This window comes from Lonchura striata, chromosome 2, assembly GCF_050655825.1.
Source record: "Lonchura striata isolate lonStrDom1 chromosome 2, ASM5065582v1, whole genome shotgun sequence".
Classification (NCBI taxonomy): Eukaryota; Metazoa; Chordata; class Aves; order Passeriformes; family Estrildidae; genus Lonchura; species Lonchura striata.
The window spans coordinates 110461956-110480556 of NC_140704.1; the positions used below are offsets into that span (position 1 = coordinate 110461956).

At 38.3% G+C, this 18601-nt stretch overlaps 1 protein-coding gene across 6 annotated transcripts in view; it reads right to left on the bottom strand.

Annotated features, from left to right (window-relative positions):
* The window catches only part of SLC35D4 (solute carrier family 35 member D4), a 54174-nt gene extending 35573 nt beyond the window's left edge, over positions 1 to 18601 (bottom strand). For 3 of the 6 annotated variants that reach the window (XM_085572006.1, XM_085572008.1, XM_085572005.1), the window contains exons 1-8: positions 18439 to 18601; positions 14964 to 15010; positions 13169 to 13246; positions 8716 to 8797; positions 5426 to 5503; positions 4036 to 4058; positions 2315 to 2366; positions 1521 to 1569 (exon numbers count right to left, since the gene is read on the bottom strand). In XM_085572006.1, coding sequence (XP_085428132.1) covers positions 1521 to 1569; positions 2315 to 2366; positions 4036 to 4058; positions 5426 to 5503; positions 8716 to 8797; positions 13169 to 13246; positions 14964 to 15010; positions 18439 to 18510 — 481 coding nt within the window. In that variant the 5' untranslated portion in view covers positions 18511 to 18601. Of the gene's footprint in view, positions 1 to 1520; positions 1570 to 2314; positions 2367 to 4035; positions 4062 to 5425; positions 5504 to 8715; positions 8798 to 13168; positions 13247 to 14963; positions 15011 to 18438 lie in introns of all 6 variants that reach the window. The other 3 variants (XM_021551526.3, XM_085572007.1, XM_085572004.1) reach the window with 1 other exon arrangement.

The window sequence follows — 18601 nt, forward strand, 5'->3', positions numbered from 1 at the left end:
CCCAACCTACCATCTACCTCCTGTTAGCTTCCATTTCTGTCCTGGGTAAAGATCTGAGCACTTATGTAAGAAATTACACAGCTTCAGGCTCTGTTTTTTCAGATCCTTTCTTCCAGGCTTTGGGGTATTTTTTTGATTCATAGAGAAAACCAGAATATGAAATGTCAATCCAGTAGAACACTATGAAATAGATATACTCAATTCTGCCTCCATTACACAAGTTGAAGGGTAACCACACATCCCCTCTGTAATGCTCTGTCTTTCTTGATTTACTATTAAGTTAGTTCATCTATTTGCCCTCTCTCGTAGCACCTTCATTCCAGTTGATAGGAAATCTAATTACACAAATAACTCCCAATAGCGATATCAACTCTCAAAACCAAGAGAAATGGAAGGCAGCTATATTTTGAAAATAAACATTCTGTTAGCACTTCCTGCACATTTCAAACACACAAATGAAGCATTCTGAAGACTCTCTAAGCAATTTTCCACCTCCATGACCAGGTATTGCTTTACAAATGAGACTCCTTGGCTTTGAGAAAGCAAGAACATCACTCATCACAGCAAAAAAAGCATTTAAAGTGGAAAATCCATAGCTTTTACTTTTATATAAATGAACAAATGTTTACCATATGATATTTCTCAAAAAACCACCAAAGCTATTTCTTATTTGTATGTTAACAACATTTCAGATGGGGATCTCTAGACCTTCCTAGACAGGAATACATACAAACATATTACCTCTGCTCAGAAAGAAGGAATATCCTTAATCTGCAGACAAGACTTAACATATGAATGAGTCACTCACTCAGTATATAGAACAGATAAGAATCAAATACAAGTCCCTTATTATCCACCAAAATATTCCAAAAACCTCCTATTACTGCTCTTGTTTTCTTCAGGTTTTCCAGTCTGACTGTTTCTAAATTTTCAGGGAACAACTACTATTTATCCAAATCAATGCTTGGTCTCAAAAAAAAAAAAAAAAGAAAAAAAAAAGACAAAAGAAAACCTGATAGGTTATGAAACTCATTGTTATTTTTTTTTTTTTTAATGCATATAATTGCCTGAAAAAAAACTCCAACATTTCAACATCCCTCCTCTGGGACCATAGTCCATGATATTTTTGTATATTTTTGAAAGTTTTTAAATAAAATCTGTGTGTGCAACAAAGCTGCAAGTATAAGCTATTGCTTTATTTTTCATGTTTCTTCTCCCCTCAGAAAGAAGTCTCTCTCAGTAGGCAACCATCAAAAAACAACCAGAAAAGCTTAGTGCTGATTAAAATTGGATGTGCATTTTCTCATCCACAGTTAACAGACTGCAATATGCAGTGTGTTCTATTGTTGTTTTCAACATAAAAGCTATAAAAAGAACGCACTTTCTTATATTTACTGATCTCCATTCTTTCCAAGTGTTTCTAACATATAGAGTCTCAGATATCAGTAACTTCATAATAAAGCTGGTTTCTCCAACACATTTACTCTTCCTAATTCTTTTTCTAGAAGAAAATTACTTACCAACACAGATCAAGTGAATTAGAGCCCATAAATACCCATTTGGATCAAACTGAAATAAAGAACATCTACATAAATAAAAGCATGAACATGCAAACATACATATTGCAATTCCCCTGCAGTTAGCTTTGCAAAGCAAGTAGAGCGAGCAGGAGCTGTGCTACAAAGAAAGGGAAGATGACTAAAGAAGACTAGGAAGACTGAAATTCTTCCTGTCACACTCAGAAACCTAGCATACGCCAATTAAGCAGGCTCTCAGCTGGTCTCAGCAAGGATAATTCTATTTCAGATGTGTACACCAATTTCCAGACTCATCTGACTTCAGATATTAACTGAGGTATCTAAAGCAAGGAAGCAGCTTTCCTAGGTCTCCAAAAGAGACTCTCCCATGATTGGATCTTTTGTGAATGGAGCATTCTCTGGAGGCACCTCCTTTCTTTCTCAGGTAGCTACAGAAAGCATGTACAGAGAATGCAAAACTAATTCAGGAAATTCCTGAAAGTACACACGGATAATTCAAAACTAAGTGATTTGCTGTAAGCACTATTACAAAGTAAAACTGTGGTTTCCCCACCTGCCACCTTCACCAAAGAGGTGTAGGTCCACACTGCTCAGAGGTTTTACTATGATGCAAACACAGTAAACCCAGCAAGACTACAAGACAGCAACAGGAAACATTTACAATTCCCTTGCAGGAATCCTACTCAAGCTTACCAGTAAAAGCTGCATCCCTCATATTCTAACAAGGTGTCAAGCATCAAGGCCTAGCTCAAGCTGCTTTACAAAGCAGATCTCACCTGTGTGTCACACAAAGGAAGGCACACTGCTGCTGCCAGGAGGAACAGCACACTGGGGAGAAGAGAAAGAAAAAAAAAGGTAAGAGCAAAAGCTTTCAACCTGGATTTCTACTCCCAGCAAAGCAGAGACAATTCCACTCCATTTTACACTGACACTTGTTTAATTTTCTTATTCTAGGTTTTAAAAATAATTTCTGCCACCAATATTTTTACATAATGCATTCTTCATAACTTGTACACAGTAAAGTTTTATGGGAAGCGAAGCAGCACAAAACACCTCAGAAGTGATAAAAAAAAGATTTTTTGGTAGAGAGTATTTTTCTTCTTCACTAGCCATCTGTCTTCCCTAGGGTTTTTCAAAAAGCCAAAATCAGCCAATTTCTGGATGAATGGCTACCAAAAAGTTATTTCATTGAGACTAATTGGCTGTTACAGCAATTCCAGCAGATGTGACTCCATTACAAGTGACATTTTTACTCCAGAGCACAGAGCAAGGTGGTGGAATTGACTGGTATACATTGGAAATGTCTTAAGGACAGTACAAGTCCTCTCCTAGTCCACCAACTTAAGCTAAATAAATTCTTAACCTGTGGCTGAGTCAGTATTTCTTTAAGCTACAGGGAATACACTGCGGAATTTCTGTGGACTGTCACTATTAATATTAACATACACATGCTTTTGCATCTTATTTTCCTACTCTCTAAGGGCATGGGAAAAGACAGAATAAAGATTATTTTTAAAATTGTATCCTTGAGAATAATCCAGTGGTGAAGACAAGGCCACATAGTCAGATAATGGAAGCAACAGGAAGAAATTAGGAAGATAATGCCTCTAAGTACACTAAATAATAACCCAACCTTATCCATTCTAAAGTACAGCTAAAATATTACAGGATGTGGAAGACAGCAAATATCCATTCTTCAAGGGGATGTGAGGGCATAGAATCAAAATTTTAACACGACTGGTTGATTTCTGTTTGTCCTTTTCCATCTCCTTTTTGAAGCCTAAACAACCAGGGCCACCAAGGGTTGGTAGTTGTGCAGCTTAATATCACAGAATAACAGAATCATCAAGGTTGGAAGAGACCTTCAAGATAATCTGTCCAGCTGTCAACCCAGTGCCACCATAATCACCCCAAGTGCCACGTGCAGAAAACCCTTCCTGAGATGGTGACCCTACCATCTCCCTAGGCAATTTATTCCAATGCCAAACCACTCTTGTAGTGAATTTTTTTTTTTTTTAATGTCTAATCTGGATCTCCCCTGGTGCAATTAAAGGCCACTTCCTCTTGTCCCTTCATTTGAGACCTGGCAGAAGAGACTGACCTTCACCTCGCTATTAATGATTCTAGTAGAAATGGATCTCATTTACCTTTCATTTCTGAGGAAGGGAATTTTTAGCTACTTTCTAAGACACTAATTTTCTTTCTTTTACTGTTTATGATTACCCACTGGGAGTTCAAGCCTTTCCGAAAGCATTGCTATGGGCTGTTTTATTGTTAATTTCGTTTTTGTAAGGGGAAAGAACATATCAAACTATTCAAGCAATTGCTGAAAAATTTTAAAAATATTTAATTACTCCTATGTTGCAATTTAGGCTCATTGCCCACAGGAATGTGCCTTACATTCTTCATTGTTTTGGTGTGCCATTATCTGAAGCAAATACAGAAGCTGGAGCCAAAACAAGTCTGAATTTGAATCTGAGTAGTTTTAAAAGCTTACCTACAGACTTTCAGATGAGAAGTCTGCTGTAAAAAAGAAAATATTATTAAAACATTAAAATGTAATGATAAAAATGGTAAAATAGTGTTTTCTCCTTCCAAAAACTGGACAGTGATCTTACTGCACCATACACATAAACATTGCAATGAGCAGCATTCAAAATTTGAGCACTGCTTAGCAAATTTAGTTTGATAAAGAAGAATCAGGATTATAGATCAGCTTACTTCACCTTGATTTATATTTTCAGATTACTTACCAGCAAGTAAACCTAAAACCAGTCATGAACTTTATACCTGCTCCTCAAACTTGACTTGAATTGTACCAAAACTGTGTGACATGTACTCAAATATTGAGTTTTCCTAATTGGGTACTACCTCATACAAACCAATCTTGATCTAAACTCAAGAAATTTTCCCAAATCTTTGATGTGAAATTATTCCTGAGGAGCTTTCTGTTAGGCCTGTGTTTGCATTATCCTTATCTGTAGTGCTTTTGTTTTTGAAGAGAGGAGTCATAAATTTGTGGCATAGAAGGAAAATGTGGAACACTTTGACAGGGACACTAATCAGAGGACAATGACACAGGGACATGCCATGGTACACACTGCTATGTCTCTTAGGCATAACCTTAGTGATCTCTTCTGTTTGTTAGATGAAGTAAACACTCATTTATCTGTCTTCTATACAGAAAACTGTTATAATTAATGAGAGATGCCTTTCACAGCAAGCCAGAGGCCACTGTAGAAACAACTTTGTGATGAATGATTTCCCAGTGTTAGCTCACACAGCAACTCTGTAGTCAGTTAGAAAAACATTTCAAAAAAAGCCTAAAAAGAAGGCTCCCCAATGCAGTTTGTGAGAAAAAAACCCTCCAGTTCTTACAAAAGGGTACAAGAATTATTCTCCTGACTTTCATAGGGGCAGAATTTCAAATATTCAAAACAAATTCAAAAATGCACCATTCCTCCGGCATTTTATGTGGAGACATGACCTATCTGTAATCATATAATACACAAGATCTATTATACTGATTAGATGTAAGGGCATAGTCCTCATTCCTCTCAGCTCAAACAATGAGATTTATATGTGGGGCATGAGAGAGAGGGAATATTCATTTTCAAAAGCAAAAACTAAGCAGGGCCAAGCCAGTTTTAAAAATGCAGATCAGACTGGTGATATGTATTTGCAGTATTTCATCAAATAAGGGGAAAGGAAACATCAGTATAGATACTTGTTAACAGCAAAAAGCTCTCTCAGGATCTCATTAATGAATTGCTATTACAGTAAGTCTAGAAAAGTACATGGCACTAATGCCTGTATTAAGAGAAATTAGGTATCTTGTTCTGGGGCATATCTATCACAGGAGTTACCTTGACTAATAGATCAATTACCTCTTTCTGCACAAACTTCTGGAACCCGCAGGTTATGACTTCTGCTGCATTGTGCACGGTGAGGAACACTGGGATTGGCTGCCATGGGGAGAGAACAAAAATGCTCAAATCAACCCAGAGCAGTCACACATTGGCACTCCTCCTAGAAACAGCTGTCCCACATGCCTGTGGTTTGGGGTTTTGTTTTTGAAGCTGTAAACCCATACCACATCACCTAAAAGAGACTTAGCCCATTCCAATCACTAGCTCATGGGCACAGTCATCTTTAAGCACAGACCTGCTTGCTCTGTCTCCCACTGCTGAGTGCTGTCAGTTTGTTTCTATCCAGCTACCCCAGTGAGATTTGCTCCAGGTTTTAGATTTGCTCCAGGTTTTGGCCTCTAGTTTTCCCTCTCTGATCCAGGATCTTCAGCCTCCACAGAGTAAAGAGTTTACTCCACAGAGTAAAAGCAAACAGTTCTCATCTTTTGTCCCATCTCTGTTTGCTGGTACTAAGAATACAGTGTGACTCGTAGCAACAGATTTGTGGGCAAGACAATTTTACATGATTGCTTTCAGTTACTGCTAGGAAGAGCTACCCAAAATTTGGATAGAAATGCAATAGTTCATACACAAATGATGTTGAAATTATACCCATTGAGGTATCTGGACACCATCCCAACATGAAATCATTAAGAAACAAACCCCAATGATAACAATAATGAATCAAACACCCATTGCCCCAGGCAAACCCAACCAGAATTAGTGGTTCATAATACTTCCTCCAGATCAGATCCATGGTCTCTCAGACAGATGAAACAGAAGCAGTTCTCTGCACTGATTAAGATAATCTAAAGAAAAAGCCATTTTAGGAACCAATATTTCCCTATTTGTGTATGGTATTTAAATCACAGTAGCAGAGAATGTATTAATTTCTCAGTGATGTCCAAACTTTTAAATACCAGGTGATATAAGCAGCAAATATCTCTCAAATGAGACTTTTACATATTTTCTGTAATTTTATTTTATTTACATGTTAAAGAAAATAAGCCAGATAAGCATTGCTCATTAAACATTTTAAGTCATAATGACAGCTGGGGTGGTTCCATAGCCACAACAGTTACACCAAAATAAGAATGGAAATCACACAAACACAACTGGCATGAAGTTGTTGGACCCAGCTTCAACAGTACTGAAAACCAATACCTCTGTTGCTGGATAACTCAGAACATAAACCCAGAAGTATTAAACACAAAAGTACTGTGAGCGACACAGTAATAGGAAATACAAGAAATACCCATAAACAAGGAAAGTTGACAGCAGAATTTAAATTCTTCCCTTTGTGAAAGCCAATTTTTTGGGTTTTTCTTTCCTCCCTTCTACTTTTGGCTCTTCCAAATGTGTTTTGGAGCCAACAATGGCTCCAGTTTGCCTAGCCCACTTAACCTTCTCCGTATGTCTACTGCCTTTGATGCAAGTATTCCTTAACTTTGTGAGTGGGCTTAATGCTTATGAAAAGAAAGGTTTACTGGTTGGGCAGGCAGGGTGAATACACTCTGAATAAATCTCCTGTCATGGCTCTGCATACTTTTTAAAATCATCACAATCCAGAGCTAAGCAGTCCTCCTCCAGTTCTAGTCCTGAATCCTTGGTCTGGAGAGATTGCCAGCACCTCTAGGAAGAGGCACAAACAGAGATTAAAGTTGTAGCTTTGCCAGTATAGAGGAGTGTTTGAAAGTAGGTCTCCTTGGATTTGATAATAAAAGTACACATAATTCCTGCTTTAGGAATAAACCCACTTAATTAAAATATGCTGTTGAGATGAGCCAATTCAGCTATGAGTTTGGAAGAGTCCGCTTTCATTTTCACTGTCATAAAATTGTTATAGACAAAGTTATTGTAAGTAAAGCTTCTACATTGGATTGAATTTAGCTCCACTACAAGGCAGCACATAATAATTATGGCCTAAGACTGCTTTTCATTTTGTCTTGCTTTGTAAAATGGCCACAGAATTAGATCTCTAAACCCCTATTCACGTACAACAAAAGCCATTAAGAAATGTGAGATGCACCTTAAGAAAGGTTTGGGATACAAATCAAAACCCTTCACAGCCCTTCTGCCACTCCAGTACTCATGAATGGTCAGGGCAGGAGCAGGAGGTAAATACAGTAACTGGCAGGATGACCAGGAAGTGAGAAGAAATAACAGAGAGGATGTGATTCTTAGCTCTTCCACCACCTATGTGAGCAAGCAGAAAGATCCTGCTGCCAAGGCTTCCAGACAGGGCTTTCCTTATGGGACTTTGCTTACCTTACACCAAAGAAGCCCGGTGGAACTTCCTTGGACAAGGAAGCAAGAGGAAGTAAATGCAATCACACTGAGAGAGAACTGATGTGGGAGCATGGTGCTTCTGTGCACATGCCTGTGGTTTCCCAAGATTATTTGTGTCCAAGATAAGGCCCCCAACCTTGCTTACAAGGACAGGGACCTCCTGTTCTTTTCTGCTCTCTCTACTGGGATTTTCAAGGGATCAGTACAATCAGAATCTGGTAAAAAAAAGTCCCTTTTGATCCTCCTTAAGGCTGAGGAGGTGACAGGGGCAAGCTGGCTTTGGAGTTACATTAAGATGCATTGCCAGAATGCAGAAGAGAACTAGTGCAGGATTTGAGCTTGCAGACTGAATAACAGCAGCAATATTGTTATTTTTTAAAAATTAATGCCACCAATTTATTTTACCTTTTTTTAGGGAAAACTGTATAATTTAAGCATAAAGCTTTCAAGTTTCATGGAAGGAGATTTGGCATTCTGCAAACATTTGGTAAATTACTATGATACAAATGAATCATAAAATGGAGTAATCTAGCCCTTCCCATAATCTCTTTCCAACTTTCTATTTATTTTTTCAAATCCTGCAAAGAATCAAAACCTTCTCATTGAAATGGTCATCAGTTTCCTGGAAGGATTTCTCACAGATCCCACAGCCCCAATCCTCCTTTTGCAAAGTTACAGCTACCGATTTCTTCAACTTCTTCTCTACCTGTATAATTCAGACCACTGAGGATCTGTTCAGCAAAACACTAAGTACTCTGTAGAGATGCTGAGTGCTTCAGACTGTCACGGAGATGCTTTTTGATACTTAGTAGGATTGAACCACTGCATTAGCTCCACTGACAATGGATCTATTATTTAAAGTCCTCCTCCCTCCTTCTCCTTCAACCCAGGGACAGCATTAAACAACAGGTATGAAGGCAATGATCTTTGTTTACAAACTAGAGGTAATAAAGAGTAACTTCTACAGATTTGTTTCTTACCAATCTAGACAGTGCCCTGGAGCCAGCATAAATAATGCCCACAAAAAGTACTGATGCAGGAAGCCATGACAGGATTTCAGACCTGTAAAAACAATTAAAATCCCATTATTTCACTACATTCTGTTTACATACAGAAAGCAACAGTTGCTTGCAAGGAATGTAATAATATGAATTTATGTACATTAATTTCAAACATGTGATTGCTAAAGTCAGCATCAGATTGCTCAGTATTCTTCCCATTTACTAAGGAGTCCAAATTAGAAATAATTCATTTTGTCTAATCTAAGACAGGAAATAATTGCAGATATATTTTCTTTGTTTTACTCTTTCCCTGGCTCCTCTCCATCATGTTGGTTTTTTTTCTCCCTTAGAAATTACTCCCATTGGTATTAAAGGAGAAACATTTCAACTAATTTCCTTGATGTTCTGTGAAAGGAATGAAACCTGACAAATGAAGGCATAAAATGGCTCTCTTGCACAGACAGCACACATTTTCACTATGTACAAATACACTGGGCCACCCACACATTCATTTCTCAGCCAGATTTACACAGAGATTCTTCCTAAAGATCAGATTGTCTCTGTGGGAGCCTATCTCTTGAGATTTCCTAATCATATTCCTTTGACTAAGCCAAAATCCTAGAGGCAGTTTGACAACTAATGGAGGAATGAAGTCATCAGATTGATCTGATTAATTTTTTTTTTTAGCCATGGTTACTGTAGTAGGATCAAGTTTCAGTTCTGAGAAGGGCTTCAGAACTTGCACTTCTTCTATTTTTGATCTTGTTACTTAAGGGAAAAAAGGGATCAAGTAGGTGGTAAATTTCAGAGAGAATAATGTAAGATTTTTGGCAAGGGAAGAAAGGAGTAGCTGTGAGGTAAAGGCCTGAATCAAGGGCTTCCAGAACTGAAGACACGTCTGCCCCACTCACTCTTCCCAACCTTTGAATTAAAGTGGGGAAAATGTTAATGGGCAGCGCTGGTTCTCAAAACAAAACCAAACTGCTTGTAGTTCCTTAGTTTGCATTACACTTCCAATTAACATGTAAGACTTGAAAGGTAATTGTAGATACTGGTACACCAGCACTCTTCATGGAACACAAGAAAATAGACAACTAAACACTGAAATCAGAACAGTACGAATAAAGATAAAACACACACAAACATTCATGTAATCACAGACAAGAGAAAAACCATAAAAACCACATTTACTCTGTTACATATATAATTTTCAAAGATAACAAAAACCCAGGGTCACAAAAATAATGTTTAGCTCCTTTAACTGGCGTAAATATTTGCCCTGGGTTTTCTTGACTAGTCACCATAAATTTTTATAAAAACACAGTTCCTTTTGAGGTTATTGACTTCAACTGGAATCTCATCAAGTCCAAGATCTAATACTGTCATACCTCATTACCAATGAATTCATATCAGACACCAACAAAAATATCCCTGCACTATTGGAATAGCAACAAATTGAAGAAAGGGGGACGGAAGAAAAGAAAGTGACTCTGGGAAGATAAAAGGAACACGCCATAAAAACCAAATTTTCATTTAGAACATAAAAATATCAGTCTTTCATGTTCCCCACCACTAAATTTTAGGAATCCCAAATATGTCTTCATCTCCAATGTAATTCTGCAAAGTACAATGGAAAAGGACTTCAGATGCTTTTTCCATGATGTAAGGGTAGAATTTTATGCTGCCAAGTGGGAATTTCAGGACTGAAAAAGAATGCACGGATGTTTGATGTAATGTGTCAGCATCAACCATCTGTCTTGTATGTAAACCAATTAGCAGCTTCTCCTGTTGGCAATACAGTGATGTACATGCAAAGTAGGAAGAGAACTGATGAGTTTGTGGTTGTAGGGCAAAATTCAAATCCCATGATAAGCAATGGGTAGGTTCCCCCAAACAACACTTAAAGAAAGGCCCTGAGCTGCTGCTTAGCTATGGGTGAAATGCAGCACTACAAGAAATGCCAATCATAACACATCAGAATTATGTGCCTACAACAGTTAGGCAGAAGCTGGGCAGCAGAGTGGAAGCATTATGCAGAGGCCACATGCTGCTCTGCACTCCACAGAGGCCTTGTTTTAGATAAAAGCTTTGCAGACAGTCAACATTTGCTGTTTAGAAGCAATGAGGGAAAGTTCCTTACAGTATGTCCTAGGGGGAAGCAGAGGCAAAGCAGGTTATCCACAAAACCTGAGTGAGACTACTCTAAATAATATGTTTTTATTTGGTCTTTATAGTGAGGTTAGTATTCTGGACTTTAGACAAAGGGCAATGATCTCTATGTTATAACTTCATTCTGCTGAGACACTTTGGTATAACCTGAACTGGCTCACAAAGTATATGAGATCAGTCCATTTGACAGAGAAATCAAGACTTTGTGGACATAAACAAACAAATGGATACAGTTTATTATTTGAAGCACGGCAAGACTGAAGACTGGCTATGGTATTCCTAAGTAGAATACACATAGACAAAACCCTCCCCTCTAACCAATAGATTCAGAGACAGATATTTTGTAAGGGGGGATGGAAATATCCATATCTCAGCACATTTTATATGTTCATTTGTTTGTTTGCTGGTGAGTTGTTTGATTGGTAGTGCTTTGGAGGTTTAGAAGGTTTCCATGATGGGGTTTTCAGGCTGTTTTTTTGTTTTGGCTTTGATTGTTTGTTTTTCTTTTTTTAAAATACAGGAGATGAATGTTACAAATCCACCTCTGCAAAGCAATAAGGCATGTGCCTAATCTTTGTGAAGAAAGGCAGGTTTAAACTCATGCTTAAATAGCTGGATGAATTATAGCCAAAGCATGTAAATTAATTCTGCTTGTTCCATTCAGTCTATTCTAGAACAGGTATTCTGTATTAACCAAGCTAACGAAGAGGTCTGTCAAGAGGGATTTCAACATTTTTCCCTACAGTGTGCTGACATCTAGTGGCCTCAAATCTCCATGGTCAAAATATGAACTAATTTTTCATCCAAGCCTTTCTTAGATAAAAACAACCTCTTCAACATCAGCGAGTGGTTCTTGTCCTCTATTTTCTTTAATGTCTTCCCAGGTTTTGAAAAGATGAAAGTATCTTTTCCAAGCTGGGAAAAAAAAGATTCAGCTTCTTCAATTTCATTATTTGAAGCAGAAGTAATTCTTAGTGTACACAAGCTGAACTATAAAAGGATATTACTGATGGTTGTATTCTTCTAGACTGTTTTGTAATGACAAAATATGCATAAACAATACAAATTTGATTTTATATATCTATATCTATATCATATATCTATATCTATATCTATATCTATATCTATCTATATCATCTATATCTATATCTATATCTATATCTATATCAGTAACTGCCAGCAAAGCAAGGTTTAGACCCTGATCCTGTCTCTGCCAAAGTCAATGACAGCTTTTACAATACCCTCAGTTTATTGCAGCTATAAAATAGGAAACTGAATTCTGTTTTCATTTGCGACCTCAGTTATATTTCCATGGTGACGTAATCATTTGTATGGACATGAAAACAGAACACAGCCTAGTTTTTTTGACATGCAGGATTTCATTCCAAGTGAGGAAATTCAATTTTTCAAGCCAACTGTTTGAATCTCAAACAGAAAGTTCATCAGTTGTCATGTGCTAATACAGAATCACTGAGAAAAAGTTACATTAGAAGGGGTCTGGCAGTCATTTAGTCAAAACTCTCTCAGTCACAGAGTCAAGTCATATTACTCAGGTCATCGCCCAGGAAGGTTTTTAGTATCTCCTGAGATGAAGATCCAATGATTGTTATGGGCATACAACTTCTACATGATACCATTTTGCACAATGAAAAAGATGAAGCATTACATATTGCAGAATGGATCCACCTGAGCAGAGTACAGCATGACAACTCTTCTGAATTCTGCTCTTACACTCAGCTCAAACAGATGATCTTTGTCTACAAAGCACCATTTAATTTGGAGTTTTATTGTTAACATCAGTTAGGAAAAGGTGAATGATCCAAATTTATGCAACACAGCTCTCAGAAAAAGGCAAATCACATTTGCAGACTTCATAGCCCTGAGGGTTTTGAGGAAGATTGTGTCAATGCTCTTAACTAACATTACCAAGCTTTTCCTTACAATACTAAGAAACAATGCAGGGAAGAGTTATGGACAAATGTTTGGATAAGACATCCTTATTGTTTTCACTATGGGCTTTTTGGTTGTCTTATCAAGGTTAAATTGAATTCACTTTATATAAGTAGTCAGTTTAAGTGTGTCATTGAACACCCATTTAACTAAAATGTGAGTTCTCTTCTACATCTCTGACGCAGAACATACACACCCCCATACACATCAAACTCTACTTTAGCCAGTTAATAGCATTCATGACCAACTTAAATATGTTGTAATCCAGCTGCAGCAGATAAGTGTTTGGCAGATACCAAAAACCCCACAGTACCTTGAACACAAGTTTATCTCCACCCAGCCCAGCTTCCAGGAGATGTGAAGCAGAAGTCCACCCACCAATGTTTGCCACCTGAAATAGAATGACACAAGGAAATAATATGTGAGGCCTAGGGAGTATGTGCAGATAACACAATAAGTAGCAAGGAATGCACACTGACTTCATTTACACTTTAAAATAAGTTATCATCTTTCTTCTTCCTTAAACTAGTGGTTTTCAGAGAGGTGTTCCAAGTTTCTTGGGTGAAAATCCTTGAATATCTAGCACAGTTCAGTCAGAGATATTGTATTATAATGTTAAATGATATTAACATCCATAACAGGTATATAACTGAGTTTGTTTATTACTCCCATTCATTGCAATGCATTTAAGAATTATTTAAAATCTTTCTCACACACACACAAATAAACAAATATTCACTCTATGCAGTACTAATGCATAGTGGTAAATATTCAATGCTACTATCACAGCTCACTTCACTGTTTTTTGGATGAAAAGCATGTGAGAGCTTAAAAGCTAGGTTTCCCTGACATTTGCAGCAGGTTTGACTATGCTCTATCCAAGCCAGTGGCGAAATCTCATCCAATTTCATTGTAAAAAATTTCCTCTTGTAAGGACAGAAGTTTGTGACAGTTTCAGATGCTGAGGACTATGCAGTATGGTCTTAGATTTTACAAGGAACAAAACCAAGGACAATGAACAGTAACAGCATGAACTGAGAATTACATTCTTTTCCTCTTCTCTCATCTGTCACAGGTCTAAATGAAAGTGTACCTGAGAACCTAAAAAAAATTCAAGGAAAGGTCACTTTTAAAAGCCAGAACTTATGGAAAAAAATATTAAGATGCTGAAATGCATTGCCAAATAATAGAAAAAGGAAATAACTATGGTAACACAGATGCAATAAGGCAGTTGCTTGTCATTGAAATACACTTTTCTGTTGATTTACCATGTCTATTTTACACAAATTACTCAAAACCCTTTCCCCATATGATAAAAGCCTTGTGCAAGAGACAGTCCCTCTGTGTGTGCCAAAACTGAAGAAAGCATTCACTGCATATCTAATCAAGCTGAATACATTCAAAGTAAGTAGAGATTCCCAAGGCAATTATTCCTAGGGTTGATTGTAGTACTGGAACTGCAAGTCAGGAAAAAATGTAAGCCATGCTAAGCAGCAGAAAAGGAAGTAAAGCTATCCAGTGTCTGCAAGTTTTAATACCGTCTCAAAAATGGGGTAGACTTGGCTCTAAGAGGCCAGATTTTCACTAAATGTCTCATCAACAGCATTGATGGAATATCTGGACATTTATCAAAACATTAAATTTCTCATTACAGTCATTAAGATATGGTAGTGACTCGTGATGCAGATTTACAACCAAGGCTAAGCATGAAAAGAAGGAACATAGTATTTGTGAATGCCTAAAGATGGGTTTAAGGTTGGTTTTCTCTAGCACAGCAAAAGAATGCATAATGAATACACATTTTCCACATTTTCCTCTCTTCCAAAGAAAAGAAGTTGTACTGTAATTGCTACTTTTCTGTGCTGAAGCTTAGGATTTTAAGGAAAATGAGAAATTATGGACTCCATATATCTCAATTACATCATCTCCATGATGTTTAAAAATTAGCCAAGACACATTAATGAATATTGAATTTATTAAGGCTTCATTAAACATGTTCTCTAGACAGCAAAAGCCAGTAAAGACAAGAAGTAGTAAAGTTAGTTTCAGCAAGAAACAGCAAGATGTTATAGTCATTTTTCAAACATAATTCTTAAAACCATACTTACCCTTGAAAAAGGGTAGGGTAGGTAAACTGCAGGACAGACAGAACATACTGGAAAACAAACAGTAAATTAATGGATGTCAAACACCTACAGTTCATAATATTAACAAACTATCACAAGCAACAAAACATTGGGCTGCTCTATGATCTCTGAAATGCTTGACAGGCCTCAATCTTGATGAACAGCATCTAGGCTAAGTTCCACTTGAGCTCATCAGAAAAACTGTTGGCTCTCAGGAACTTAATGCTGTCCAGGGAGCTCCTGCTTTTTAACAAACAGCCTTGGAGATTAATTTTTCTTGCCTCTATAAGAACCCAAGTGGAACAACATTTTTGTTATTGAACTTTCAAAGAAAGTTACCAACCTGCATTGAGGCCAGGAAGAAAAATCACTTTGTCTAAACCAAACTCTTTTGTGACCCTATAAACAGCAGTCTTGAGTGAGACCCTTTAAGCTCTTCTGGAGCAGAATGCAACCAGCAACCTCTCTCTGAGTGGGACACTTAGAAGATCTCTGAAGGACGATGATAGATCCTGGGCTGATACCATCCACTCCTCAAGACTCAACGTTTTTCTCATGAAGAAGATGTAACAATATCCAAATTGAGTACTTCACTGAATTTGAGGGGAATTTTTCCTGGGTATACCTTGTACAAGTCCCTTTAGGTCTGAGTGTGTGTGAATGTGGATATGCCATAGCAAATTCATTATGAATATTGCTCTCTTTGATTCTTAAGTGCATTAAGTTTGTAAGTAAGATAGTGAGTCACTGTCATGCCTATATTAAGTTCTGTATGAATCTTTTGTTAAATTGTTTAAATTAAGCTTTTGATTAAGAGCGGCTATGTTTAAGTGTTGTTATAACCTTTAGACTAAACCATTCATCAAATCTGGGGTTAAACTTGGCAAGTGGGTCCACTATGAATGCTGTGACTCAGTGTGTCTTATTCCCTTTCCTGTTCTTACTTCCACGCAGATAAATTTTGGTTGATTGATTTTTAGATTGATTGATTTTAGTTTTATTTTTAGTCTGCTTTAACCATCTAATAATGATGTCATAGATGTAATGGTGTAGTAATGCAATAATGACATAACGATGTAATAATGTAGTATTGATGGCAGTAGAGTGAACATCACCAACAAACTTTATTATGATTTCACTTTAATATTAGATCTGCTTTTGCCCATCCCTTTTCTGGTGATTCTCCGAGTGACTTAAACCACTCACTTGTGGCACTTCCCATGCCAGAACTGCTGGATACTGCCTCAGCCATGGTGGAAAGTAACAAGCACTAAAGTACATGAGGCATGGAGTGGACACACTGAACAATGGAAAAGGCTGTCATCTGAATTGCACTTTCATTTTCTGAACACAGTCCATACTTCACACTGAATGGAAAAGGATTGACAGGAACAAAATGCCATAAGCACCAGACAATTAAAATAATACCATACCAATGAAGCAAATCTTTGGCAGAACCAAGAGCAATAGTCTAAACATAATTGTCTTCTTATGGCTAATGTATCTTACAGACTTAACATTCTGCTTACACACTGTTTTGTGTAGAATTTTAAGCAGTCCATAAAGCCCATCAGAGATGTAATACATGCAATAGTCTAAACATAATTGTCTTCTTATGGCTAATGTATCTTACAGACTTAACATTCTGCTTACACACTGTTTTGTGTAGAATTTTAAGCAGTCCATAAAGCCCATCAGAGATGTAATACATGAGGGTAAAAAGCAAAATCTGTGTCATTGCTTTAGCCTCCTTTGTCTGGGCCTGTACGTATGGATGTCAGTGTCTCTTCACACTAAATATATATATATGCAAATATGAGGCACAAATACATGCTTTCCAGGTCTAACAACTTCCCATGATGAAGTATATAAATATCACTTCTGCAAAGGAGAAGAATGATTGAAGCTTCCTCAGAGAAAATGAAAGGTACCTGCTGTTCCTTCCAGGAGCCAGCAGAAGCTGTCAGGGGCAAAAGGAGAAGCTGAAAGCTTTCAGCAAAGAGCAAACTCTGCTGAACACCTTGCAAGGTCCAGTTTTTAGGTTTGTGGGGTGTCACTAAAAAGCTGGCGTCAGTATAGAGAGACAAAGCATGTTGATTCACAACAGGTCTTTTTACACATACACCTGTCAGAAATGCCATGTGCATTTTAAATCAGGATGATCTACTCACACATGTCTGTACTCCTGCTTGCATTTGCACGCCACCTTCAACAACTGAAAGGTCTATATTCTGGTTATTTTTAACTTTATTACACTAAAAACTACATGAACGTAAAATGGAGGCCTTATGTCAATGTCCCCATGACCTCCTCTCAATCATAGTTAAGCCATGATGCAACCTGGCAGCTCTTTTAGCCTCCTTCTATTAAACTAATCACAGCTCCCAGCAGTCTGTCAAATCAAGTGCATTATCTCTCCCTACAACTTTGCTTCATATCTGGACTTCAGTCTTCTTCTGAGCATCCTTAATGGCAAATCTATCTTGAAACAGAAACCACTAGCCAATGCGTATAAAAGATTTCATTTTCACCTCTGAAATGCTGATTTTCTCTAATCCTCCCTCAGAATATTTATACCCTGATTGCTTCACCAATATTTTTTTCTTTCAGAAATCTGCACCAGAAATACAGACACACACTCTGACAAATAGGATAGCACAGAGCAGTTACTCTATCTCCTCCTCCTAGAGTGAAAAAACTACTTTCAAACTTATGCTTAAATTATACAATTTTATTCACAATGTGGCCATCTTCAGCCTACTTCTTACGCTTAGACACTTCAGCAACACTAATATGAAATTGTTACACAGTGGAAAAAAAAATTCTTGTCCTTAATTTGTCAGTTAATTAAGTTGTCAATGGAAGTTAATATTTGTTTAACTTCTGAAACAATACTTTGAATATTTCACACTTTTCCCTTGGAAAGTTGATATCACTGTTCCAGTTAACAGTTAACTGCATTCTTTTGGGAATGAATGCAGCTGCCAGACACCCGATAATGAAATATATACAGCATCAGCGATACTTTCAGTGCAGCAGAACTTCTGGCTCTATAACACTTCATTCATTGGAATGATGTGATGCCAACCTCCTCGCTCTCCTAAACAAGACTGTAATGGGACTTATCTGACGTGGAAGGGTAAAGCTGTCACACACTGAGCAAAACGAAACCGGCACCCTATCCGCAGTTTCGGAAGCACACTGGGATGGGCGGCGGGCTGGAGTGCCACGGACTTTTTCACTCGCGGGGCAGTCTCGTCCGGGAGGGGCTGGTCCTGCGGCTGTCCCCGAGCAGGGCAGGGAGAGCTCAGGGCACCGTCTCTCCTCCTTCTCCTGGATCCCTGCACTTCCCTCGCGCCCCGCTCCCGCAGCCGCGGACCGGCAGCCAGCGCCCCCGCACCTCCCTGCGTCCCGCCCGGCCCGCCCGAGACCGGGGCGGCCCCGCGCCCGCGCTCACCTTGTTGGTGAAGCTGGAGGCCAGGTAGAAGAGGCAGAAGGCGAGGCCGCCCGCCGGCCTCTTCAAATACATCCGTCAGCGCGGGCGCGGAGCGCGGCGGGCGGGGGCGGCCATCGGCCGGGCCGCGGACACGTCGCTCCGCGGGCGCCGCCCCCGCGGGGCC